General features: G+C 40.3%; 2 protein-coding genes, 1 long non-coding RNA gene and 1 pseudogene across 4 annotated transcripts; 2 read left to right on the forward strand and 2 right to left on the reverse strand.

Moving 5' to 3' along the window:
- Window positions 1-7,979: 7,979 nt before the first annotated feature.
- LOC148729660 (uncharacterized) lies at window positions 7,980-12,106 on the reverse strand. 2 transcript variants are annotated; one of them, XR_015988519.1, is made up of 3 exons: window positions 11,925-12,106; window positions 11,571-11,698; window positions 7,980-8,642 (listed from the first exon to the last, which is right to left on the reverse strand). It is a non-coding gene; the product is annotated as an uncharacterized LOC148729660 (long non-coding RNA). The 2 variants fall into 2 exon arrangements; XR_015988518.1 differs by having other exon boundaries at window positions 11,571-12,104.
- A 99-nt stretch (window positions 12,107-12,205) lies between these two features.
- Window positions 12,206-14,282, forward strand: LOC148729661 (uncharacterized; annotated as a pseudogene).
- Window positions 14,283-14,645: 363 nt separating this feature from the next.
- LOC148729662 (uncharacterized) lies at window positions 14,646-16,713 on the reverse strand. Its single transcript, XM_088724551.1, has 2 exons — window positions 16,354-16,713; window positions 14,646-15,966 (listed from the first exon to the last, which is right to left on the reverse strand). The coding sequence occupies exons 1-2, from the start codon at window positions 16,473-16,475 to the stop codon at window positions 14,727-14,729; spliced, it is 1,362 nt and encodes a 453-aa protein (XP_088580677.1). The 5' UTR covers window positions 16,476-16,713; the 3' UTR covers window positions 14,646-14,726.
- A 2,319-nt stretch (window positions 16,714-19,032) lies between these two features.
- On the forward strand, window positions 19,033-21,242 carry LOC148729663 (melanocortin receptor 4-like). Its single transcript, XM_088725713.1, has one exon. The coding sequence runs from the start codon at window positions 19,843-19,845 to the stop codon at window positions 20,728-20,730; it is 888 nt and encodes a 295-aa protein (XP_088581839.1). The 5' UTR covers window positions 19,033-19,842; the 3' UTR covers window positions 20,731-21,242.
- The last annotated feature ends 1,012 nt before the right edge of the window (window positions 21,243-22,254 follow it).

Raw genomic sequence — 22,254 nt, forward strand, 5'->3', positions numbered from 1 at the left:
GGCCCGGCGTAATGTGGAATGGTACAGCGTACACACAAATGGTGTAGCGTTGCGTGAAATGACTCAGCGTTATGTCGAATGGTATAGCGTAGATACAAACAGTGTAGCTTTGCGTGAAAAGGCTCAGCGTAAAGTGGAATGGTACAGCGTACACACAAATGGTGTAGCGTTGCGTGAAATGGCTCAGCTTTATTTAGAATGGTACAGCGTACATACAAACAGCGTAGCGTTGCGTGAAATGGCTCAGCGTAATGTCAAATGGTACAGCGTACATACAAATGGTGTAGCGTTGCGTGAAATGGCTCAGCGTAATGTAGAACGGTACAGCGCACATACAAACAGTGTAGCGTTGCATGAAATGGCTCAGCGTAATGTCGAATGGTACAGGGTACACACAAATGGTGTAGCGTTACGTCGAATAGCTTTGCAGAACATCAGACACTCTAGCTGAACATTGAATTGCTTAACATTACATGAAATATTCCGATGTTGTGGCCAATCGTCGATCTTGCTTGTGGCGTGACATGGAGACTATCTCGCCGAAACCACCAAAAAGACAAGCCGAAAATGAAACAGCGATCTGCTGGGGGAATGATGTCATCGAATGTGAAGACTTGCGCGAAACCATCACATGTTTAAGAGTCTTCACTTCGCCTTTCCGTAAAGCAGAGGCAATTCGGTAAGTTCTCTGTTTTTCCCTACCGATATTGCATTTAGTCGTTGTCGTTCATGGGAGCGTTAATTAAAATAGCAACGAGACTGGATTCTACCACGGTTTGCCAGCCTCAATGTTTACAGAAGTGGTGTTACAGTAGTGTTCTGACGTGCATTAAATGTCGATTGCCGAGATCTGTTTTTCTTTTCTGACTCGCGCTTACTTTTCACTGAGAGTCTAAATGCAAAGGCTCTTTGAACATTGCAAGAGTACGTGAGAAATTGGATTTTGTGTGTCTTGGACGCTATGGTAAGAAAACTGATATCCCGGCTTGATCTGTTCTGAAATTTTTCAATAAAACATGTATTGTTTGCCAATGCAACCGTTTTTCCGAGTCAAATGGTTTTGAGCACATACATACCTTACTTGATGAGGTTGGTCTGCCTTAAAATTAGTAAGAAAACGCTCCGTCATAAAAGAGGGTGGTAAAGGGAAGGGGGAGAACGGTCCTTTCACAATTCACGAAAAATAAAATCGGCTTAATTAATAACGGCTGCTGAAAATATCTTAGATATACTTAAGATTACTTCCTACCTTCGCGGGTGTCCTTCGGGAAAAAATTCGTACGCGCGCTAGTTTCACTAAAATCCGAGCAAACTTTATGTCAGGAGAAAGCTTGATAAATGCAGATTACCATAAAAATATAATTTAAGAGACTTTTCTTCGAAGGAAGTGTCAAGAGCTGGTAAGGCGTGAAACGACCGAATGTTCTTCTATTGAATTAATCGGATATCGGATGCTGCAGCACGAGCAAAATGGCTGCACAGTCTCATTCACAAGGCATCAATCAACAAAAGAGTGTCAGGCTTTTTCGATGTTCTGATTGGTTGCGTAGATATCGGCATCTAAAGTTGGAGTAGCTAAAAACTGATATGCAAGCCGTGTTGCGTAAATGTACGCTACGGGACAAATTTTTTCAAATATCAGAATTTCCCGACACACTTTTTGGAACGACAACGAATAAACGCAATATCGGCAGGGAAAAGAAAAGAGGAGAAAGTTACCGAATTGCCTCTGCTTTACGGCAAGGCGAAGTGAAAACTCTTCAACATAGCGACTACACCTTCACATTCGATGACGCCATGCCCCCCAGCAGATCGCTGTTCCATTTGCAGTTTGTATTTTTGGTGGTTTCGGCGAGATAGCCTTCACGTCACGCCACAAGCAAGCTCGACGATTGGCCACAACATCGGAATATTTCATGTAATGCTAAGCAATTCAATGTTCAGCTAGAGTGTCTGATGTTCTGCAAAGCTATTCGACGTAACGCTACGCCATTTGTGTGTACGCTGTACGATTCGACATTAAGCTGAGCCATTTCACGCAACGCTACACTGTTTGTATGTACGCTGTACCATTCTACATTACGCTGAGCCATTTCACGCAACGCAACACCATTTGTATGTACGCTGTACCATTTGACATTACGCTGAGCCATTTCACGCAACGCTACACTGTTTGTATGTACGCGATACCATTCGACATAACGCTGAGTCATTTCACGCAACGCTACGCCATTTGTGTGTACGCTGAGCCTTTTCACGCAAAGCTACACTGTTTGTATGTACGCTGTACCATTCGACATTACACTAAGCCATCAGTTTCACGCAACGCTACACCGTTTGTGCTTACGCTGTGCTACTCGATATTACCCTGAGTCATTTGACGCAACGCTACACCATTTGTGTACTGTATTGCAAATGAGTGCTGGGCTATACACAATTTAGCTGGTCTGTTTCACAACTTCATGTTTCAACTCGACACGGGCAACTAGACCGTTGATCATTTGGCTAAACTATTTATGTTTAGGGTGTTCTTTTTCATGAAGGAAACCTAGACTGTCTATAATTTGGCCATTCGATTCCTTTATTACTGATCTATTTGACATCCTTGTATTTTTGGTGGTGACGGCAGCCCATATTACAGCTCTGAGTGCAGACAGATTTTCAGCCGTTCATCTTCATCTCAGATACCGGGAACTTGTGACTCAGAAGCATATTGTTGCTGCGGTTTTAACAGAATAGATGCTTACATCCGTTGCTTTCATTAACGGGGTTCATCCCGATCAAAATTGCTGGAATTATTATAATAGCTGTTACATGTGGCTGTATTTTTATTTACAGTGCAGTTTTTTTATTGTAGAATTTATTTCGCTGTACGGCGCCACGCGACCCGTATTTAAGCCCTTCAAGTCCATCAAGTGTCTCATTATGGTGAAATGGCAGTGAACTTTGTGAAGATAAAGAAATCAGCCCTATGTACATTCTACATGTACCTGGTGTTTTTATTTTGTTATTTACTTTGGCACTGTGCGTTTGTTGGAAGATCTTTTATCCATGAACCAAATTCTACGTTTTGGAATTTTCATCAGTACACTAAAACCCTGGTGTACCTAAATTCATCATTGAACCGTTCTGTTTACAGCTGGGGTATGAGACACAATGGACAAAGTATCATTTGCATACTGCGAAGAGCGTGGTGTTTTTTCAGTGAACTGCTCTTGTTTTGTCTTTAATTTATGTCATCGGCCAGTCGTCCTCGTTACGCGAAAATTACGCGCAATTGCGCAGAAACGTCGATTTTAACTACGAAAACCTTAATCTTGTTTCGTTGTCGATGTTTCATCCACCAACCCGAGGATCGCATACATATTTCTTGCTTTCAACAAACGATAGTGGTCAAAGACTTATTTACTTAGTTATATGTCTATTAGCAGATGGATTTCATTGAACATTACATTATACTTAGTGTAGGCTGTCTTTAAGTTCCATTAAGTTAAATGAAAAATTTTCACACCTATGCTATTTAAAGTACTTAGCTAATTCCCTTTGAAACGTCCTCTTATCGTGCACATCCCTTTCTATGGTTGATAGCCGAGAAAGGAGAACGGAAAACACGGACATGAAGAACTTTTGACGATGATCGTTCGTGCTTTCAAATATACTGTTTCACTGTAAAACTTGACAGATGTGACGGTTTCCATTTATTAATTCTTGTTTATTGACAGGAACTTACCAGAAAGCATTAGCATTTTTAGCCGTTCATCTTCATCTCAGATATCAGGAACTTGTGACTCCCAAGCGTATTGTTGCTGTGGTTATAACAGTATTTCGATTTCGGCTGTTGTTTTAATTGCACTATAATTTTTTATTATAGGATTTATTTCGCTGTGCGGCGCCACCCAAGCTTAATTCAAGGCCTTCAGGTCCATCAAGTTTCACAAAGCAATGAAATGGCGGTGAACTGTACTGAAATGTACTGCTGAAAAATGAGACACATTTGGCAATCCATCATTTGCATGCTGCGAAATGTGATCATTCGTCAGAACTGAACTGTTAAAACTTAAGATGATATTATTGTAGACTTTAAACGTGCTTTCTGCCAAAGGTTTATTTGTACTTTGTTTTTTATATCCAAAGTTTTTCCTAGAGATGAAGAGCAGAGGAGCTTATAAACTGTCTGCGTGTTTTCGAGGTTCTTGTTTCTCTCTCTGTTACGGAGAGTTTTCTAGATGAAATTAAAGCTGTGAAAAATAGACTTTACATTTATTTTACTTTCATTCTGTCGGAAGTAGACACATTCAGTTTTTCCCTTCTTATTTGTTTTGCCCTAGAAGAATTTTTTTTTTGAAAACAAATGGTTTTGGATTAAAATTCAACACCTGACCTCGGTAGAAACAGTCAATTTTAGAGACAGCTGATTTTCTGTACTTGATTGAAATGCATTTTCTTACGTCCCTTTTTTGTTGTGCTAGATTATTGTAAATGAGGTTTTTTCCCATTTTTATAGATCTCTAGAAGATGAACATTGGTGTTTTTCAATGTCCGCTTCAACAGCGAAAAGTTACTGTTAAAGTTTTTTTGGTTTCGATATTGGGTTTGTTTCGTGTAATTGTCAAAACGTAGGTCTTGTCGCTTTTAACAGAGTAAACAAATTAAAGTTTCTGTCGATGGAACTTGAGCATTCGCGCCAAAGAGGAGTTATTATGTTTAATATGTTGTTCTCTTCATAGCTTCGTTTCAGTTATTCGCTACAGCTGTCATTCTAGACTGCCATAACTCGCGGAATTTTCGAATGTAAAGAGGTGTTATTTTTTTTCTTTTCCAAAGTTCCGCTTACTGAAAGTGACACGCCGCCGCCTCCTAAGTACCACCTCTATCTTTCTGACGAAAGCGAACATTTTACCAATTCTAAGTCTAAAGGTCGGCACACACGAAGGGACTAGTCCCTGCGACTAGTCCCAGCGACCAGTTTCATGCAACTAGTCCCTTCGTGTGAACTACACATTTCTGTGGTCGCAGGGACCAAAATTTAGTCCCTGCGACTGGTCGCACGAATTCAAACTGGTTTGAATTCCTGCGACCAGTCGCAGGGACTTGTCGCATGAAACATATGTTGGTCCCTTCGTGTGAACTGTTTGTGCGACCAGTCCCTGCGACTAAACGGTAAATAAGCCAATCATGGGTCAGTATGATCCGTGACTTTCGGTTTTTGTAAACATTGCAGTTTCTATGAATTTTGCCTGAATTCTAGATTTCTACAACTGAGGAATAAAAAACTATTTCTAGTTTTGTAAACATATACAGATGTCTTGGAGCCGTTTTGATGGAATTTTTACCCTATTTGACTCTGTGTCTGTTAAAAATATTTAAAAAAAAATTAACAAAAACAGAACACGAAAAAGCATGATTAATCCGACTGAATAAGTGTAGTTCATTTGCGTTGATGTTTAATAGTGCCATAATAAAAAGTTACCAAATTTTCATTGTTTTCGTGTAACGCCCCAGACTAAGGAATATCTTTTGCCTCTTAATTTCCCCATGTTCTTGTGCAATTGAGTGCCCTCGTGTGAACGCCTTAAGGGACCAGTCCCTGCTACCGGTCCCTTCGTGTAAACCCTTCAAAGACTTGTCGCCGGAACTAGTCGCACGGACTAGTCGCAGGGACTAGTCCCCTCGTGTGTGCCGACCTTAGTTTTTAGCAAGTCTGATGACAAATTTTTTCTCGGATATGAGATCGATTTCTCTGATCACTGATATGTGAATTGACACATAATTTATATACTTTCGATGTGTATTAAATGGGAAAACGTGAAATGATTGGCGAACGTTGTTTCGGCGGCTTAAACATCGACCATATGGGCCACAAATACATAACAGGAAAGTAGCTATTTATCAGTACTGTGAATACCGTCGGAAGAACAGAGATAAAAAAAGCACTTCAGCATGGGCACGCGTGTCTTTCGATTTCCTCGTTGGCACCGGACAAAGCTGTCAAGTGCATCAACTTATTTATAAGTCTCTGGTTTCCAACTACTTATTAATCCTGGCTTTTGCCAGAGTTTATCATGAGGCTTTTCGAAGTAACTCTCCCTCATAACGAGCCTCACGCCGTTAGCAACCAAAAAAAGTCTAGGTATCCAGCAGAGAATCCGTACTTTTAGTCCGCATTCTCTACTGGATACCAGTGGCTTGCTTGGGTAAAATTTTTGATCGTATTTCGCTCCTAATCTGATAGAGGCGTCAACTTTTACACAATCATGTCATCATCCTATGGCGTGAAAAGGTAATTAAAGAAGCCGTATCCGAAAAAAGTGTACATGGCCGGCGCTTAAAAATAGTGACAAGACAAAGCGCTCGCCCGGAGTGTGTTGCGGCAGTTACAGTCACGTCGAAGAAACATTTCTTAGTCAACGCTTGCGGATTTAGTTAACTTCATTAATACTGACATAGGCTGCGACGCTTATTTACTACGACATTTAACTGGCTGCCTGAGTGTTTTGTTTTCTAATCAATTTTACCAGATTTTTGTTTTCGGATCGGAAACAAAGTAAATTCCAGAACCGACGACTTTTTTTCCGCTGTGTTCGGAATCTTTGACAGCTGACGCTTGGTGCTGTAATTTTTGAGCATCCGGTTACCAGTTATTGGGAATAAACTCGGCGTATTACAACCTATAATTTCTTTTGCTGTTTAACGCAGAGTCCACAATACATGGCGGCTTTTTCTCACTGATATTTTATGTCGCATTTATAGTTTACACACTGTTCCAGTTTTTTTAAACGATATTTATGCAGTACACATAAGATTCTTTGTCACTGGCCTTCATATGACCTATATTGGTGCCGGAATCCTCTAGATAGTTGCGAGAGATTAGACATTATAGGTACGATGTGATTAACGCACTGGTGTTGAAAATCTCTTTGCGCTACCTCCTCCGCAACGATGATTAAAATCGTGAATAAACAGAGACCGGGGGTAATAATAATTGTTTTCAAATCAAGATAGATGTTGAACAAGCTGACAAAGCTTTTAAACAGACAAAGACCAACTTTCGTTTAATGACACGTAACGAACAAGTTTAAACTCCCTTGAACTTTAACAGGGTTCGTACTGTCTTGCAAGTCTGTTAATTTCAGGGCAAGTCCCCCAATGAATTTAACCAATCCTTAGAAAGTCCTTGAATTTTTATATTCTAAAAGCTTCTTGAGAGGGGTGGGACGTTGACTTTTTCCGAAAAACCAACTTTAAATACTGAGTCAAGCGCTGTGCGCTAGAGTGGTTTGGAAATTAACATAGAGCGCGGTAGATCCAGTAATGCGTTATTGACCAAGCAGGAAAACTCAAACCTGAGCCAAGCGATAAGAGCCAAGCGAGAGCTTGCCTGCAGGTTACACAAAGACAAAATGGCTGCAACGCTGGCCACCGCAGAAAACGAAAAATAAGCAAGGGTTAATAGCCAATCAGCTCACAGAATTCGCTGCATCTTGCACCGCTTGCGAAGCCAGCCATATAAAAAGGAAAGATAATACATCGGCGTAATATAACTCTTAAAGCAAGAATCTCTCCCAACATATTCATCTAAGGTAGTAAAAGTTTAAAATGTTATGAAAGCTGAAAAAGAAAGGGTTCCGGTGTCGCGCTTATTCAGAGTTACAAGTTTGAATGGCCAAGGGGTGGGCACTTATTCAAGGAAATACGGTATATCGATCACTTGAGGCTGTGCGCGTTACTTCGTGTTGTTTCATACTTTATATTATCTCATATTAACCAGTTTGTCAGGAAATCAATCGTCGTCGTGTGTTTACGCCCTACAAAAACGTCGCATCAGAGTTTCACGATCTAGCTTCGCAAAGAAATGTACCAGCAGTGTTTTGCCTTGTGTTATTTATTGAGTTTTTTTGGCAGCATTTTTTGGTTTGATGTTCTCTTCCCGTCGCGGTTTGCAGGGCGACTTTTAACAGTAAATGAAGCTGTTTTCCAAATTTTTGTCTCAAACGACTATTTATTCCTGTCGCTCTGCTGTAGATATAGGTGAAGAGCTCAAATAACAGAAAAGTTTGCGTCACAAGAATTTCTTCACATTATATATGCCAGAAAACCTCTGAATGCCAGAACTTCAGCCTGGGTGAACCAGAAAGGATAGACAATACTTCCCTATATTAACCATCAATGAAAAGCTAAGTAAGTCAAATATCTCAGAGGCGCTCAGGCATTAAACTGAATGCCAAGACTTCAGCCTGGGTGAACCAGTAAGGCCGATAGACCACACTTCCCTAGATTAACCTGTGAATGTCAAAGAAAATAAGAATGTTAGGTATCCCAGAAGCACTAAGGGATTACTGTGAATAGCAGAACTTCCGTTCAGCCTGGGTGAACCAGAAAAGATAAACAACACTTCCCCGTATTGACCATGAATGAAAAACTTAAAGTATGCTGTATATCCCAGAAGCGCTCAGGCATTACACTGAATGCCAGGACTTCAGCCTGGGTGAACCAGAAAGGATAGACAATACTTCCCTATATTAACCATCAATGAAAAGCTAAGTAAGTCAAATATCTCAGAGGCGCTCAGGCATTAAACTGAATGCCAGGACTTCAGCCTGGTGAACCAGTAAGGCCGAGAGACAACACTTCCCTTGATTAACCTGTGAATGTCAAAGAAAATAAGAATGTTAGGTATCCCAGAAGCACTAAGGGATTACTGTGAATAGCAAAACTTCCACTCAGCCTGGGTGAACCAGAAAAGATAAACAACACTTCCCCGTATTGACCATGAATGAAAAAACTTAAAGTATGTTGTATATCCCAGAAGCGCTCAGGCATTACACTGAATGCCAGGACTTCAGCCTGGGTGAACCAGAAAGGATAGACAACACTTCCCTATATTGACCATGAATGAAAAGCTAAGTATGTTGTATATCCCAGAAGCGCTCAGGCATTACACTGAATGCCAGGACTTCAGCCTGGGTGAACCAGAAAGGATAGACAACACTTCCCTATATTGACCATGAATGAAAAGCTAAGTATGTTGTATATCCCAGAAGCGCTCAGGCATTACACTGAATGCCAGGACTTCAATATGGGTGGACCAGAAAGGATAGACAACACTTCCCTATATTGACAATGAATGAAAAGCTAAGTATGTTATATATCCCAGAAGCGCTCAGGCATTACTCTGAATGCCAGGACTTCAGCCTGGGTGAACCAGAAAGGATAGACAACACTTCCCTATATTGACCATGAATAAAAAGCTCAGTATGTTGTATATCCCAGAAGTGCTCAGGGATTACACTGAATGCCAGGACTTCAGCCTGGGTGAACCAGAAAGGATAGACAACACTTCCCTATATTGACCATGAATGAAAAGCTATGTAAGTTATATATCCCAGAGGCGCTCAGGCATTACACTGAATGCCAGGACTTCAGCCTGGGTGGACCAGAAAGGATAGACAACACTTCCCTATATTGACCATGAATGAAAAGCTATGTATGTTGTATATCCCAGAAGCACTCAGGCATTACACTGAATGCCAGGACTTCAGCCTGGGTGGACCAGAAAGGATAGACAACACTTCCCTATATTGACAATGAATGAAAACCTAAGTATGTTATATATCCCAGAAGCACTCAGGCATTACTCTGAATGCCAGGACTTCAGCCTGGGTGAACCAGAAAGGATAGACAACACTTCCCTATATTGACCATGAATAAAAAGCTCAGTATGTTGTATATCCCAGAAGTGCTCAGGCATTACACTGAATGCCAGGACTTCACCCTGGGTGAACCAGAAAGGATAGACAACACTTCCCTATAATGACCAGGAATGAAAAGCTATGTGAAACTTTGTTATATATCCCAGAAGTGCTCAGGCATTACAGTCAATGCCAGGACTTCAGCCTGGGTGAACCAGAAAGGATAGACAACACTTCCCTATATTGACCATGAATGAAAAGCTATTTAAGTTATATATCCCAGAAGCGCTCAGGCATTACACTGAATGCCAGGACTTCAGCCTGGGTGGACCAGAAAGGATACACAACACTTCCCTATATTGACCATGAAAGAAAAGCTATGTATGTTGTATATCCCAGAAGCACTCAGGCATTACACTGAATGCCAGGACTTCAGCCTGGGTGGACCAGAAAGGATAGACAACACTTCCCTATATTGACCATGAATGAAAAGCTATGTAAGTTATATATCCCAGAAGCACTCAGGCATTACACTGAATGCCAGGACTTCAGCCTGGGTGGACCAGAAAGGATACACAACACTTCCCTATATTGACCATGAAAGAAAAGCTATGTATGTTGTATATCCCAGAAGCACTCAGGCATTACACTGAATGCCAGGACCTCAGCCTGGGTGGACCAGAAAGGATACACAACACTTCCCTATATTGACCATGAATGAAAAGCTAAGTATGTTGTATATCCCAGAAGCACTCAGGCATTTTTCTGAATGCCAGGACTTCAGCCTGGGTGAACCAGAAAGGATAGACAACACTTCCCTATATTGACCATGAATGAAAAGCTAGGTATGTTGTATATCCCAGAAGCACTCAGGCATTTTTCTGAATGCCAGGACTTCAGCCTGGGTGGACCAGAAAGGATAGACAACACTTCCCTATATTGACCATGAATGAAAAGCTATGTAAGTTATATATCCCAGAAGCACTCAGGCATTACACTGAATGCCAGGACTTCAGCCTGGGTGGACCAGAAAGGATACACAACACTTCCCTATATTGACCATGAATGAAAAGCTATGTAAGTTATATATCCCAGAAGCACTCAGGCATTACACTGAATGCCAGGACTTCAGCCTGGGTGGACCAGAAAGGATACACAACACTTCCCTATATTGACCATGAATGAAAAGCTAAGTATGTTGTATATCCCAGAAGCACTCAGGCATTTTTCTGAATGCCAGGACTTCAGCCTGGGTAAACCAGAAAGGATAGACAACACTTCCCTATATTGATCATGAATAAAAAGTTCAGTATGTTGTATATCCCAGAAGCGCTCAGGCATTACACTGAATGCCAGGACTTCAGCCTGGGTGAACCAGAAAGGATAGACAACACTTCCCTATATTGACCATGGATGAAAAGCTAAGTATGTTGTATATCCCAGAAGCGCTCAGGCATTACACTGAATGCCAGGACTTCACCCTGGGTGAACCAGAAAGGATAGACAACACTTCCCTATATTGACCATGAATGAAAAGCTATGTATGTTATATATCCCAGGCATTACACTGAATGCGGGGACTTCAGCCTGGGTGAACCAGAAAGGATAGACAACACTTCCCAATATTGACCATGAATGAAAAGCTAAGTATGTTATAAATCCCAGAAGTGCTCTGGTATTACTCTGAATGCCTGGACTTCAGCCTGTGTGAACCAGAAAGGATAGACAACACTTCCCTATATTGACCATGAATGAAAAGGAAGCTCTCACTGATTGATTATAAATAAATTGCATAACAAATACCAGTAGGCTGAATATGTTTTGTGTTATTGTATAATTCCACTATGATGCATGTCATTTAGCATTGCAGGTATAACCTACCTTAATAACTTTGCAGAATACACAGCACTCTGTGTCCAATCCTTGCTTGCAAAGTTCATTGATATATTTTTTGGCATCACCAGCTCTTTGCTTGAGCAGCATTATCAGTGTTTTGTAATCAAGAGTAACTGTCATGAAAAAAGACAAGAAGATAACAAGAAGTTGAAGTTAAAATAGCTACACCAAAGATCTCAGATGTTATACTTTCCCAGATATTTTCTAACACTGCCAAGCATAAAATGGATTCAATAATTACTATCACGTAGCTAGACATGTAACATAAAAACATTGCAAAAATAAAAAATAATAAGATAAAAAAAATATAAAGAGTCAAGATTGGCACACACAAATAACCTGGAAATTTAACTTTAAAGCATCTTCCATTAACTACTATTCCAGTTTTCTCAATGGCATCCCTCTGGCGATTTAAATCTTTTATCGTAGAAAAATAGAAATGAAATAAATTATAATACTGTCAAGACCCTATCAAGGAAACAAACCCGAAATTTCTCCTAAAGTAGCCATAAAAAGTGATCATAGCTAGAAGATACGTATGATGCACGATCCTCGCAGTAGATAGCGCTATTTAAGCAATAGCGAAATTCAGACCTGAAAAAAATCAGGCCTGTACGGGACTCGAACCACTGACCTCTGCGATACTAGTGCAGCGCTCTAACCAATTGAGCTAACAAGGCAACTGAGAGCAGGCCGTTAAGTTGATTCGTAATGAACCCGTGAAAGTGATAAATGAGATAGAATAAATATGTGAAAATCATATATTTTGAACTGCGGTATTTGATACGTATGATGCACGATCCTCGCAGTAGATAGCGCTATTTAAGCAATAGCGAAATTCAGACCTGAAAAAAATCAGGCCTGTACGGGACTCGAACCACTGACCTCTGCGATACTAGTGCAGCGCTCTAACCAATTGAGCTAACAAGCCAACTGAGAGCAGGCCGTTAAGTTGATTCGTAATAGAGTCCTTAAGCGGTGACGTCACGTTTCCATGGTGCTAAAAATCTCAGTTCCAAACAAGCGCCCATTCGATTCAAAATGGCGACATTATCCATCGCTTCGCTTTTTTCTTTCTTCTCAGAAGAAAAGAAATCTATAAAAAAGGGGGAAAACCACTTTAAGTCAGATCACATTCAAGCATTTACTTACCAGCAGGGTGTTTTACGAGGAGAAGTACACGCAAGCATGAAACAAAAGGTTTATAAAGTGACGGTGAGTTGTTATTCTTTGCATCATCGATCTTTTACTAGTAGCATCTTGCCGAAAAAACCGTTTCTATTTGCCGAACTAAATGCCATTAATCTTGACATCTTGCAGATTTATTTGGATGAAGAACATGAAATAAAATCAACCGAGTGTGAATGTCCAAGAGGCGTGTTTAAATGCAGTCACGCAGCAGCCCTCTTTATTCACGGTATTCACAAACTGAGCCGAACCGACGTCGAATGCCAGTGGCGGAAACGAAAGTCAAATACATCACTTTCAACTCAAGCGGTCACAGAAATGTTCCTCCCGCCTAAAAGGTATTCTGCTCTGTCGAGAAAGCCTACACAAGCTGACCGTTGCGCGTTGTACGAAGACCTGAAGGAATATGGGCGGTTTACGGGGCTCTGCTGGCTAATCAGCCCTGAGCCACCTATTGCTAACCAGCTTCCTTTTCCAACCATAGAAGAAATTATTTTCTCTGACGAGTTTCTTCAAGCCACTGGGCGTCAGCAGCAGCTGGACTGTTTGGTTCGCCTTTCCAGATTACAAGAAACGGACATTTTAAGGGTTAGCGAATTAACTGCTGGCCAGCGAGACAACCCGGCCTGGTTTTTGGCGAGAAGGGGCCGCCTTACAGCCAGTAACTCGGCTCTGTCCTAAAGGCAAAGAGGATCACTCCTTCACTTATTAAACGTCTTCTCGGGGAGTACGACCTATCAAGGGTAAAGGCAGTGCAATGGGGAGTAAATAATGAAGAGGAAGCCGTCAAAGCATTCACCCTGAAAACAGGGTTGGCAGTGAAAGGAACTGGAATCTGGTTTCATTCATCTGGAATTCTTGGTGCATCTCCAGATGGTATCATTGATGAAGGAACTGTTCTTGAGGTGAAGTGTCCGTACACGGAACGGAACCTAACAGTAGCAGAGGCAGTGGAGTCAGCAACATTTTGCCTTGAAAAATGTGGAAGTGGACAGGGCTACGCCTTGAAAAAAGACCATGTTTATTGGCACCAGGTCCAGGGAGAAATGTACTTCTCACGTAGGAGGTTTTGTTATTTTGTGGTATGGACCACAAAGGATATAGCTATTGTAAAAATAGAAAGAGATGAAGAATGGGTGGCAAACATTCCTGTCTTGACCTAATTCTATTTTGATAATATATTCCCTAGAATAGTGGAAGGAGAATTGTAATTTGCTAATTATGGTCTAGCTCTCTTCCTTTATCCTTTGAATGCCAAATGTCAAGATTAAGTTTTAGACTGTTTTTGTTGCCCAAATGAACACGAGGGCGTGATTTTCTCTAGTAGTGAAATAAAAAAAGGCTTGTTAATGAACGATATGTTTTAAAAAATAATGATACTCGTCGGTTTTCAGTCCTCAAATTGACCTACCACTACTAGTTTGGTGTGAGGGAGTTGTGGTAACAGGCTATACATATATTTGCATTTTTATTAATAAACACAAGGATAACATGGTATTATTTAAAAGACATGGAAAAATTGTACATCATTTAATGTTGTTTTCCTGGGGGGAAGGGAAACTCCCATATAAAAGTGATGGGATGCTCATGGGAAATGTTCAGAAAGACCCCTTAAGGGTAACTGTGGGCAGTACTTGCTTTTATTTTTATCCCCAAAAAGACATCCATTGTAAAACATATGTCAAAACTTCTTTTAACTTCTGTTCTCCTAAACATGATGAAAGAATTCTCGCAGTGATCTAATTTGACACCCTATGTACACCCAGGCTGTACCAGATGATAAATATTGTAATCCCTAGGAGGTAAAATCATCCCTTTACTGTTATATTAGAATGCCCCCACCCCTCTAGCTGTATTTTCTTCTAACTAAGCCTCAGTCTACAAATTATTTTATTTCTATTTGAACAACAATAATTATTAAAAAACTGTCCAATGTAGTCTTCAAGCATAAAACTACTCAAAAACCATATCTTCACATCCCTCTTTGATGAGAGGAAATTGCAAATTTACAAGTGCTGCACATAACTGAAACAAAATGTCAGCATAGCAGCGCAAATACGAAGGAATGAAGCCTAAAATTTTGAAGTCTTTCAGCCTAGCATTGGCTCTTTCGACATGAATCCGTGCTTTAGCTATGGCTTTTGTTTTCTTGACCTCACTCTCTGTGAAAGTTCCATTATTCAGAAAAGGTGGGATATTGACACAGACACCATGTGGTACAACATCCTGGATAAGGAAACCCTTGTCCGCCAGAATCATATCTCCAGCTGTCAAGTGATTAAGGAGTCCAGACTGTTGCACAATGGCCTTGTCTGAAATAGAACCTGGATACAGCCGACTGACATAAGTAATGACTCCATTTGGTGCAACACCAACTATTACCTTAAAGGAATTCATTCCTCTGTATGATGAATAGGTCGCATTTTGCTGACTCATCAATCCCGGTGCAGCAACCTCAATATCTGTGCAGTCTATAACAATCCGACAGGATTCAAATTGCCTGAAAGAGGAGGGTGCAGAGATCTTGTTTTTTTCCCGGGATGGAATCGACGTCATTAGGTCATCAAACAAAATTTCATGCAAAACATGAGTGAATGTTATAACAATGTTAGAAATTGTGGCCACACTACAATGAAACAATTGGGCTAGGTGAAGCTGTGTGTAGTTCTGTCGTACTTTCATTAAAGTGATAAAAATTTGATCCTCAAAATTGATGGATTCTACCTTCCATCCAGCAAAATAGTTCACGCTATCTTTAAATCTAAGAGCATGCTTTACAACAATATTAAAGACTTCTTTGGTTGGAAGACCTGTCTCCATTCGTACTACATCTCCCTCAAGCGCAGACACAGTGTACTTGTTCCTCTTATACTGGACAGTTTGGTTAAGTTCCTTTAGCTCCCTGTTGGCAAAGTCAAGCTCTGCTTCCAGGATAATCTCCTGTGTTGTTTGCAGGTTTTCTTCTGTGTCAGCTACTAATGGCTGTTCATTTTTTCGGGCAAATTCTATCATCTGTGAAAGAGACTCTACCTTTGATTCAGTATTCTTTATTTTCTTCGGCGGTGGACCCCTTTGTTCAGTAAATAACTTATGCTTATTGCGTTCAAACACTTCAGGACCATTGGCTTTCTGACCATTCCTAAAATGGCAGCTACATACTCTTGAGTACTTGCTGGGCTCTCGATCTTCTCTTCTGTTAATAACAAAACACCCGATTTAGTGATTCTGTTGTCAACAACATAGCCGTTCCACAACCAGCGAAGGCAAAATCGCGAAGCGACGCGAAACATTTCGTGAATCGATCAAGCACGTTACATAGCAGATCTACATTGGTTTTAAATGTATCTAAATTCCAAAAACACGATGAAGCACTCAGATTTAAGGTTTTGGCTACGGAAAATACAAAGCGACCGTTAAAAAGACAACTAGCTGAAGCTTCTATAATTCAGTATTCGATGATTCTCCCTCATGTCCTGATGTCAACTCTTCACCTGAATAGAGTCCGTAAATCTCACTTAAAATCACGTAATTCATCAAATTCTCACCGATTAAGGAATTCTTTTTGAATATCAGTTCATACCTTATGAGTCGAATCCATCTCTTGTACTCGTCGTTCTGCTTTGTAGCGCTTGGAAAAGCGAAGAACTTGCAAGTGTTGCCCTCCGACGAATGGCCACATGTAGGGGCAAAACAGTAAACCATTTTGCCCGTTTGACCCGCGTCCTTTACACTTCTTAAACAAAAGTTGATCCCTTGGATGACCCTTTAACCTTTCCTGTTTTTTTTTTTTACTGTCTTTTGTGGGATTACACTGGATAATTAAAGCTTTAGACATTCAAAACAAAGGAAGCGTGTCCAAAGCGCTCGCATAAGATATTTTGTTTAGAACTGCATTTTTTAGCGCCATGGTAACGTGACGTCACACTTAAGGACTCAATGAACCCGTGAAAGTGATAAATGAGATAGAATAAATATATGAAAATCATATATTTTGAACTGCGGTATTTGATACGTATGATGCACGATCCTCGCAGTAGATAGCGCTATTTAAGCAATAGCGAAATTCAGACCTGAAAAAAATCAGGCCTGTACGGGACTCGAACCACTGACCTCTGCGATACTAGTGCAGCGCTCTAACCAATTGAGCTAACAAGCCAACTGAGAGCAGGCCGTTAAGTTGATTCGTAATGAACCCGTGAAAGTGATAAATGAGATAGAATAAATATATGAAAATCATATATTTTGAACTGCGGTATTTGATATATTTATTCTATCTTATCTTCTATCTTCTATCTTATTCTATATATTTATTCTTTGATATATTTATTCTATTTGAACTGCGGTATTTGATATATTTATTATATCTCATTTATCACTTTCACGGGTTCATTACGAATCAACTTAACGGCCTGCTCTCAGTTGGCTTGTTAGCTCAATTGGTTAGAGCGCTGCACTAGTATCGCAGAGGTCAGTGGTTCGAGTCCCGTACAGGCCTGATTTTTTTCAGGTCTGAATTTCGCTATTGCTTAAATAGCGCTATCTACTGCGAGGATCGTGCATCATACGTATCAAATACCGCAGTTCAAAATATATGATTTTCATATATTTATTCTATCTCATTTATCACTTTCACGGGTTCATTACGAATCAACTTAACGGCCTGCTCTCAGTTGGCTTGTTAGCTCAATTGGTTAGAGCGCTGCACTAGTATCGCAGAGGTCAGTGGTTCGAGTCCCGTACAGGCCTGATTTTTTTCAGGTCTGAATTTCGCTATTGCTTAAATAGCGCTATCTACTGCGAGGATCGTGCATCATACGTATCAAATACCGCAGTTCAAAATATATGATTTTCATATATTTATTCTATCTCATTTATCACTTTCACGGGTTCATTACGAATCAACTTAACGGCCTGCTCTCAGTTGGCTTGTTAGCTCAATTGGTTAGAGCGCTGCACTAGTATCGCAGAGGTCAGTGGTTCGAGTCCCGTACAGGCCTGATTTTTTTCAGGTCTAAATTTCGCTATTGCTTAAATAGCGCTATCTACTGCGAGGATCGTGCATCATACGTATCAAATACCGCAGTTCAAAATATATGATTTTCATATATTTATTCTATCTCATTTATCACTTTCACGGGTTCATTACGAATCAACTTAACGGCCTGCTCTCAGTTGGCTTGTTAGCTCAATTGGTTAGAGCGCTGCACTAGTATCGCAGAGGTCAGTGGTTCGAGTCCCGTACAGGCCTGATTTTTTTCAGGTCTAAATTTCGCTATTGCTTAAATAGCGCTATCTACTGCGAGGATCGTGCATCATACGTATCAAATACCGCAGTTCAAAATATATGATTTTCATATATTTATTCTATCTCATTTATCACTTTCACGGGTTCATTACGAATCAACTTAACGGCCTGCTCTCAGTTGGCTTGTTAGCTCAATTGGTTAGAGCGCTGCACTAGTATCGCAGAGGTCAGTGGTTCGAGTCCCGTACAGGCCTGATTTTTTTCAGGTCTAAATTTCGCTATTGCTTAAATAGCGCTATCTACTGCGAGGATCGTGCATCATACGTATCAAATACCGCAGTTCAAAATATATGATTTTCATATATTTATTCTATCTCATTTATCACTTTCACGGGTTCATTACGAATCAACTTAACGGCCTGCTCTCAGTTGGCTTGTTAGCTCAATTGGTTAGAGCGCTGCACTAGTATCGCAGAGGTCAGTGGTTCGAGTCCCGTACAGGCCTGATTTTTTTCAGGTCTGAATTTCGCTATTGCTTAAATAGCGCTATCTACTGCGAGGATCGTGCATCATACGTATCAAATACCGCAGTTCAAAATATATGATTTTCATATATTTATTCTATCTCATTTATCACTTTCACGGGTTCATTACGAATCAACTTAACGGCCTGCTCTCAGTTGGCTTGTTAGCTCAATTGGTTAGAGCGCTGCACTAGTATCGCAGAGGTCAGTGGTTCGAGTCCCGTACAGGCCTGATTTTTTTCAGGTCTGAATTTCGCTATTGCTTAAATAGCGCTATCTACTGCGAGGATCGTGCATCATACGTATCAAATACCGCAGTTCAAAATATATGATTTTCATATATTTATTCTATCTCATAGCTAGAAGACTTAGAGGCTCAGCGTAAAATCAAACACAGGCAATTATGTGATTTTCCTGCCAAGCAGAGATGAGTTCTGATACACCGTGAAACCAGCATTCACAACAAAACATAACAGAGCAAACTCACTTTATCCAATCTTAATAAAAATATAAACGTTATGACTTACCCCGGTTCGTCTTAGCTTGAAAATGCTAAGTAACGTTTGCCAAGCTTTTCTTGATCCAGGATCAAGAATTTATTTTATCGATCAACCAAAGATATCTCACCACTTCTCCTTCTTCGAATTTCTGCCGGAAGATGGTAGAAACAACTCCAAATAGAGAGGCGATGGCCACTTTGTTGTTCTGAACATATCGGTCATCCAAGCTTCCGCCATTTTTTAAAGCTGGACCGTACAAAACGCTTGGAAAATGTGCCACCAACAGGCTACTTCAAAAAACTTGCTGACTCTTATGCCACATTTCTTGAAATTTAAGATAAACCATTCCCTTGACTCATCTGGAGGAGAATGAAGCAATTCAACCCTTCGAAGTTTCAAGGGATCCATAACTGCACTCGACCGCGGGAAACTAAACATTCCCGCTTTTGCTTACGCATATTAATATGAAATCCAATCTCCAAATGTCAATAGGCCGATCCAGCCCCTAATAAACAAAAGGCTTCATTGTACCCAGCAGGAACAGAGACTGTACAAATTCAAGCAACTACTCAGATTACTGCGAGCAATTATCGAAAAAGGCTGTCAAGGCGATGATGGAAACTTATCCGGTTTATGACGTCACTCCATACCAACCCGCCTTTTCGAATATTTGAACTTCCGTTTACCTGTGGCTCGTGATGGAATTCACGATGAAGCATGTTTGTCTCATGAAATCCATTTCTTCTGAGCGTACTTCGTGAACTTGCTGACAAACCAGCCTCCTGACTACCAGTTATAGAATGGGGAATAGCGAAAGCCCGTATTACTCGTCTTGTGTCACTAATTCCGTGTTGAACTCCTTCTTTTGCTACACATCCATTATGATGAACATTTTGACGATCCATGCGATGAGGAAAACGTCAGGATTGCCAAATACTTTGAAAACATTCCTACTGAGTCTCGCTGTTTCTGATCTTGGTGTTGGTTTGCTGGTGAAACCTGCCTATGTTGCAAGGCTGATTACTTGCGCTACTAGTGGAAACTATATCTACGAGATAAATATATTTACCTACATCACTGAATTTTTTTCGAGTTTATTCTTGTGTGCGTCACTTTTCGGTGTTACTGCTATGAGCACAGACAGATTTCTGGCCATTCACCTTCATCTCAGATATCAAGAACTTGTGACTCACAAGCGTGTTGTTGCTGCGGTGTTGATGATATGGACGTTTAGTTTCTTGTTTTCATTGCTGTTAGTGCTGGATTATTTCTGGCTCAAATACGCTGGAAGAATCGTACTCACTGTTACTTTTGGCTGTTGTATTATTTGTACAACAATCATTTATTTTGAAATATATTTAGCGGTGAGGCGCCACACAAAGGAAATCCAAGTGTTGCAACTAACACACGGGGGTGGAACGACAATGAACGCCGCCAGGTTGAGGAGGTCGGCTAGCAGTACCTTCTACATATACCTCGTGTTTTTGTTGTGTTATTTACCCTGGTACTGTGTTTATATTTGGGGTTTTTCTTCCATTAAAGAAACCACCAGATTTCGTACAAGTGTTATTTATACGTTAACGCTTTTGTTTTTCAACTCGTCACTAAACCCTTTGGTATACGGCTGGAAAATGAGACACATTCGGCAATCTATCATTTGCATTCTTCGAAATATATTTCGTCGTTAAAACTGAAGAAACTTTTAAGGTAGCTATATAACAACCGAGCACTTCGGAGGCAATCTTCAAGTATTATGAATAGTTCGCAACGAAAGTAAACGAATGTGTTTTGCACAGTAGAGAAACTGTAAGTCATTGTAGTTTGCTTACAGGTCATATGTAAATGTAGACCTATATTTGTATTCAATTTGTGAGCTTAGACAGCTTAAGTTAATTGAAGTTATAACATGCAGATGTAATGTTTTTCTACCTCTTTTTCGTCGGAAGCAAAGGGTAACTTTCTTATTACTTGTATTGGTTTTAAAGCAGAAGTACGAATACTTCATTAGAGACTCCTAATCGCTTATGTTACAGGAACCGGAGTTAAGCGTCGGCCTGATGGGCCACGTGGCTCATAAACAGACTATGAATGCTATATACTCAGATCTACTAGCTTTGTTCATAAAAACATAAATTACCGTAATCATGTCTTTGGCACGCTTGAATACAAAAGTAAAAACTTCTTATGATAATCAACAAAACTGAATCGAATGGACTTTAAACCTACACATTAGATTGAAACCACTGAGACAAGCGCAACCGTCAAAACAACAACAACAAAAGCAATAACCAAGAGAAATTTGGCAACGAGTGAAACGTCCAAAATTAGCCCACGCCGAGTGAAGGAAAGATGGAATGTCGAGGAAAAGGTACATTTTACTTTAGATGTTCTCTCACATTTAGAACTCTAACTTCAGCCTCTAAATTAAGCCTCTAAATTAAGCCTCTCCTCAAACGGCCAAAAACAACTCCCTTAACTTCTGCCCTTCATAATCAGATATACGTATTATGCACGATCCTCGCAGTAGATAGCGCTATTTATGCAATAGCGAAGATCAGACCTGAAAAAAATCAGGCCTGTACGGGATTCGAACCACTGACTCCTGCGATACTGGTGCAGCGCTCCACCAATTGAGCTAACAAGCCAACTGGGAGCAGGCCGTTAAGTTGATTCGTAAGAAACCCGTGAAAGTGATAAATCAGATACAGTGAATATATGAAGTTCATATATTTTGAACTGCGGTATTAGATACGTATGATGCACGATCCTCGCAGTAGATAGCGCTATTTATGCAATAGCGAAAATCAGACCTGAAAAAAATCAGGCCTGTACGGGATTCGAACCACTGACCTCTGCGATACTGGTGCATCATACGTATCTAATACCGCAGTTCAAAATATATGAACTTCATATATTCATTGTATGTGATAATCAGATATGTAAATTTGTTTTGTGTTGTATTTAAATGCCTTTTGATGGTCTCTTGAAGCGAGGCTTTTTAAGAGGGCTATAGTTTCAGGGCTTTCTCAGTAGAGGATCTCCTCACGGAAGTGATTGAATGCCGAAGTATCCTTTTATCGACATCAAAAGTCATTATCCTCTTAAGAATATTCTGGTTTTGAGAAATTTTAAGAGCTCAAAATAAAAACCTGTTTCACCTAACGGTGATCTCTTTTGTTCTCTTCCGCACCAATGTTTCGGTCATGTTTGTT

The sequence above is a fragment of the Stylophora pistillata genome, chromosome 6, assembly GCF_964205215.1.
Source record: "Stylophora pistillata chromosome 6, jaStyPist1.2, whole genome shotgun sequence".
Classification (NCBI taxonomy): Eukaryota; Metazoa; Cnidaria; class Anthozoa; order Scleractinia; family Pocilloporidae; genus Stylophora; species Stylophora pistillata.

Bases quoted from the DNA above. Each gene is read 5' to 3' on its own strand.
- LOC148729663 (XM_088725713.1), top strand. From the start codon at position 19,843: ATGGGGAATAGCGAAAGCCCGTATTACTCGTCTTGTGTCACTAATTCC.
- LOC148729662 (XM_088724551.1), bottom strand. From the start codon at position 16,475: ATGGTTTACTGTTTTGCCCCTACATGTGGCCATTCGTCGGAGGGCAAC. The intron at 15,967-16,353 runs GTATGAACTGAT...TGTTATTAACAG, and splicing joins AGATGGATTCGACTCATAAG to AAGAGAAGATCGAGAGCCCA.